The following is a 5,403-nucleotide window of genomic DNA, read 5'->3' on the forward strand; positions in this document are numbered from 1 at the left end:
TAACCTCTGCATTACCTGCGCCTCTGGTATCCATGTGCCCATTGCTCAGATATAGAAGCTCAGAGAGGTGCCCAAATCCAGACAACCAATAAATGGCAGAGCTCAAATTCCAACTTAGGGTGGGGAGCTGCAAAGCCAAGGTAGGGTGAGCTTGGGTGGGCACTGAGACCTGGAGTCCCTCAGCCTGGGCTGAAGCCCCTGCACCGTGACACTCTGTGCCTTTGGGTCTAGATGACTTGCTGTTGTAGGGGCTGTCTGTGCACCATGGGATGCTTACAGCATCTCTAGACTCTGCCCATGAGAAGGCAGGAGTACCCTCACCCAATTGGGACAACCAAAATGTCTCCAGGTATAACCAGATGTCACCATGGGAGAGGGGGCAAATTCCCAATTGCCCCCAATTGAGAAACACTGGCCTAGATGTAAACACTGGCTGCACCACTTCTCTATGACCTTGAACAAGCAACATAACCTTTCTGTGCCTCAGAGTCCCTGTCCGTAAAATGGAAAGATAATAAGAACATGTGAGGTTAATGTGAAGATCAGATAAGAATCCAAGAAAGCACATGGCCCCTCCTTGTCAGGCTTGCTCCACGGCTATTCTGCCCACTACCCTCAGCTGCCTTCCCTTCAAGCCTGGATCCGGTACACCTGAAGGTCCGCTAGCACCTACGTAGGAATGAACCCATCAGCCAGTTAATGCAAGTGTGCAAACAGCCAGATGTTACAAAATGAGCACTAGAGCATCTGCTGATTAGGGAGGTCCTGGCAGCGTCTCTCACCATCAAAGGGCAGTTAGGATTTAAGAACCTAGGGCCCGGCTCCCTGGGCTCAGTCTAGCTCTGCCACTCATGAGCAGGGTGACCACAGGCCCATGATTAAGCATCCTCATCTGTAAAATGGGTAACAAAACTGCTGCATGGGGTCATGAGGGTCAAATAAATCAATGCATGTGTGGGGCCTGTGCAGAGTGAGTGTCCCTATTGCTGTCATTTGTGTTAACCCAGCACACTCCCCTCTTCACCGCCACTCTGATCACCCTCCTCTTCTCGGGCTGTGCAAAACACAAGCCAGTTCCAGCCTTGGCACCGCCTTCCTCTCCTGCCTTGCTCTGCCTCCCAGACACCGCCACTGCCCAACCCCGACTTTACCCCAACTTCCTTTACCATTCCCTCCGAGAGGCCTCCCTGGCCACCCTTCACACAAAAGCATCTGACCACCCTGCTGGCTCCATCTCCTGGTGCCTGATGCTGCGCATGGTGGTCAGTAGAGCGCAGTACAACACGCCCAGGATCCAGCAGCTTGGATTCATTGGTGTGGCTCCCCACAAGTTCCCAGATGCAGAGAGATTGATGAGAGGCCTGTCCAGCATTCAAGGCAGTGCACGCATCCAGGAGATGTAAATAATTACAGGACGTGAGGATGATATTTACAGAGGGAATTCCAACGTCCTCACGTGGTGCATTTTCCCCAACACAGAACTTACTTAAACAGGGGCCTAGAATGGCATTTGCCCTGAAAGATTCTGTTCATGACAATCTTTCCTTTAGAATAGAATGGCTGCATGTTAGACAATTCCAGATAGGTGTTTTTAAACTGTGTTCCCTGGAACTGCAGACTCCAGAGAAAGAGTGACAGAATTCTACCAAATGAGGATTCACAAAGTCAAAGATGCTGGGAAACAAGGCAGAATCCTCCCCCACTTGGGGACTCGTAATGCTTAGGAAATGCTCTAAGGCCCCCTGTAAACAGGCACTGAATATGAGTTTACTGGGTTTATTTCACTACAGACCCTGCCCATGAACATTAGCATCATAGAGCATGGTGATCTCATAGAGGCCTCCCTGGTACACAGAAAGTGAGGCCCAGAGAGCTTAGCAGACTCACTCAAGGTCACACAGTCATTTCCTAATCCTAAAGCAGCGTTCTATTCACTGGCCCTGATGTTTTGCTTAGCTATTTGTTCATAAAATGTCAAAAAAACAAACAGATTTCAGATTCCAGTATCAGTTTTATGAAATCAAATATGAAATGAATGTGCCAAATGGGATTTTGCTTTCCATCGCACTGTTCCAGAAATAGTTATTCATTCAACAAATATTTATTAAGCATTATGCGCCAGGCACTGCACATTCTGCAGTGAACAAGACACGGTGACACAGAAGACCAACAACAAAATTATCCTTGAGGGGACCAGAACAGATCAAACTGCCCTTGACAAGGCTGCTTCAAAGCCAGGACTTGTGAGAAGCTACCCATTCCCATTCCATTTGCTCCCATCAGCAGTTTTTACATTTAGTCTAATGGCAATAACACGCCCTCCACTGCAGCGGGGCTGGAGTAAGAAGCCTTGGCTCTGCACATTGCAGGGGGAAGTGCAGAGATTGGTGTGAGTTGAGCTCTTTTACTGAGCAATTCAACCTGCAGATTTTCCAATTTCAAATTCATTGCAATGTCATCTCAGTTAAAATGCATCCTCTTATTTACTATCGTCTGCAAGTAAACGTGTCTGTTTAACAGTGGGATTTCTTTTTCAAAGTGTATTGACTCACACCACTCAAAGCCCTTCAGAAAACAGTGTACCAAAAGCCGCGTCTTTTTAAAACACACCCTAGATTAGAGATGGAGGAAAATAGTGCTGTTATCCCGGATGACCCCTTCAGTGAACTGACAGCCACCATCTAGGAATCAGGAGAATTGTCTTATGTTCTTTTAAATAGAAAATGCCAAGTGAGAAAAAAAAATCAGAGCCCCAGGCTTAAGAAGTCCACATATCTAATGCCGTAGCTATGAAACCAGCCTTCAATACATACTTGGAACGTGTTCATCTAACAAAAAGAAATCGGAAGCTCTTCAAGGTCCCTTGTCCTGTGTGTTCATTTAAGGTCAAAATAAATACACGCTTCTACACCCAGCAAACATTTTTGGTGCTTTTTAAGGGTGTACTCAAATCCCAATTCTGGGGGGGGCATGCCATGGCATCTCCAGGGGCAGTCCTGAAAACCAGCCTTGCCAAGCAGCAGGATTCACCCCACCGTACACATGCCTTGTGTTTATCAGACACCAGAAGCACTGAGGCCTCAGTAAAGACCCTGCAGGAGCATAGGATCAGAGAAGCAAGACGCAGACACCCCACTGCACCCCAGCATCACCACTCACACCCTGAACATGTGTTTAAAACTCAGCCAACCAAATAATCACTGAACAAGTTCTTTGTTTGAAAGGGGAAGGGAGAGTGTATCGTTAAAGGACCAGCTCCCCATTTTCTTCTAGGACCTCTGGTCCATCTGTGCTAGGCTGGATCTATTTGACCCAGATTATTCCCACTGCTTCTGCCAACACTTTCAGATAAGAATCAATAGGGCAGAGCTTCTAAGCATGTGCACACAGAGACAGAACAGTGAAGAACCCAGCAGCGCTGAGAATGTGTACATGATGAGCAAGAGTGTATGCTCACAGAGGTCTGTGGGGCACTTCTTATGCAGTTTCAGGCAATCCATTTGGGGTGAAAGGTGTTATTTTGCCTAATGAAATCTCCCCCTCGCAGTCCAGATCACAGACAGATTCGGCAGCAGGATCACCAGCTGGGGGCGTCTGAAAGGTCCCAGATAAGTGATCTAAAGGGCCCTCCTCCTCCTTCTCCTCGTTGTCCACCTGCCTGTCTCCGGGCGCCACCGCATTGGGAATCATATGGATATAGGGCCCTACAGTCTCCTTGTGGAAGACCGTGTCTTGGTTGTAGGAGATGAGCTCATTGCTGATGTTCACCGTCTCCACACGCGTGCGGGAGCAGAGGTGACTGCACCCCAGCAGCTGTGCAAACACCTTCCGGAAGTCAGCGTTGAAGGCATAGATAATAGGGTTGAGTGAGGAGTTGGCCCAGCCGAACCAGACAAAGACATCGAAGGTGGTCTCGCTGACACAGGGGAAGCCGGCCTGCTGGTCCCCGTTGCAAAAGGGAACCATGCAGTTGAGGATGAAGAAGGGCAGCCAGCAGCACACGAACACCCCCATGATCACAGACAGGGTCTTGAGGACCTTGGTCTCCTTCTTGATGGAAGCCCGCAGGTTGGTGTCGGGTTCTCCTGGGGCTCTGCTCCTGCAGCTCTGCGCATGCTCCGCGGCCCTCTCCAAGGAGGAGATCCTGCGGATCTGCACCTGCGCGATACGGTAGATGCGCGTGTAGGTCACAATCATGATGGCCACAGGGATGTAGAAGCTGATGAGTGAGGAGGAGATGGCGTAGGTTCGGTTCAGGCTGGAGTCACAGTTCTCTGCCCTCGCATTGGGCTCCCCGGCTTCCTCCCAGGGCGTCCCATTGGCCAGGTTGGATGGAAGGTCCTCCTGGCCCTGGGAGCCCGACTTGTCTCTGTGCCAGTTGAACTGGACTGGAATGAAGGAGATGAGGATGGACAAGGTCCAAGCCAGACCCACTATGACTAAAGCCACGGTCTGGGTCATCTTGCGCTCATAGCGGAAGGGCCTAGAGATGGCCCAGTAGCGGTCCACACTGATGATGCACAAGTTCAGGATGGAGGCCGTAGAGCACATGATGTCAAAGGCCACCCAGACGTCGCAGAATGCCCCAAAAGGCCAGTAACCAGCCACCTCGGCGACTGCCTTCCAGGGCATGACCAGCAGTGCCACGAAGAGGTCGGACACTGCCAGAGACACGATGAAAACGTTGGTCATCTTCGCACGCAGGTGGCGACTGCGCACGATGGCGGCGCAGACCAGCACGTTGCCAAACAGGGTCCAGACAATGAGGAGTGTCAGGAGGCCGGCGGTGACCACCTGCAATGGTCCCAGGGGCGCGGCCCCAGCTGAGCCGCCCAAGGCACCCCCCTGAACCAGTTGCTGCTGCAGCCTGAACCGAGCCCAGTACGCGGTGCCATTGCGCCCAGGAGGCAGCATGTCTGGCTTGGGGACAGCGGCAAGCTAAGCGTGGTTACAACTTCAGCCCTGTGTCCCCCAGGAGGCCCCATCGGGCACCCCAAGGGGTGCCCCAGGACCCGCAGCCCAGAGACCCCTGAGCCCCGAGGAGCGCTCACCGTGCACTGCGCCGGGACCCGGAGCGGTGGACGCCTTGAGCCCTCCAGTCCCGGAGCTGGGGCAGCAAGCGTCTGGTGCCCGCGGGCGGCAAGGGCTGTTTCCAAGAGCCTACAGCGCGCCGGGTGGCGGTGGCAACAGCGGCCGTGTCTGGTTCGGAGCCGGGGAAGGGATGAGCGAGCCGCCACCGAGGGGCGGGGGCCGGGAGCCGCGGGCGCAGGGAGAGCGCAGGAGCTCTGCCGCCCGCCGTCCCGCGGAGCTCCGGGTCCCGCGCTCCCGCCCTTCGCCGCGCGCTCCTTTCCCCGCTCCCGCCCCACCTGGGCCCTAGCTTTCTAATTCTCTTCGCTCCGTCTG

At 52.8% G+C, this 5,403-nt stretch overlaps 1 protein-coding gene across 1 annotated transcript; it reads right to left on the reverse strand.

Annotated features, from left to right (window-relative positions):
- Nucleotides 1-2,933: 2,933 nt before the first annotated feature.
- On the reverse strand, nt 2,934-5,174 carry Drd5 (dopamine receptor D5). The gene has a single exon (XM_046423532.2). The coding sequence runs from the start codon at nt 4,912-4,914 to the stop codon at nt 3,478-3,480; it is 1,437 nt and encodes a 478-aa protein (XP_046279488.1). The 5' UTR covers nt 4,915-5,174; the 3' UTR covers nt 2,934-3,477.
- Nucleotides 5,175-5,403: the final 229 nt, after the last annotated feature.

The sequence above is a fragment of the Marmota monax genome, unplaced genomic scaffold (assembly GCF_021218885.2).
Source record: "Marmota monax isolate L192 unplaced genomic scaffold, Marmota_monax_Labrador192_F-V1.1 WCK01_AAM20220418_F8-fsc00009, whole genome shotgun sequence".
NCBI classification, from domain to species: Eukaryota; Metazoa; Chordata; class Mammalia; order Rodentia; family Sciuridae; genus Marmota; species Marmota monax.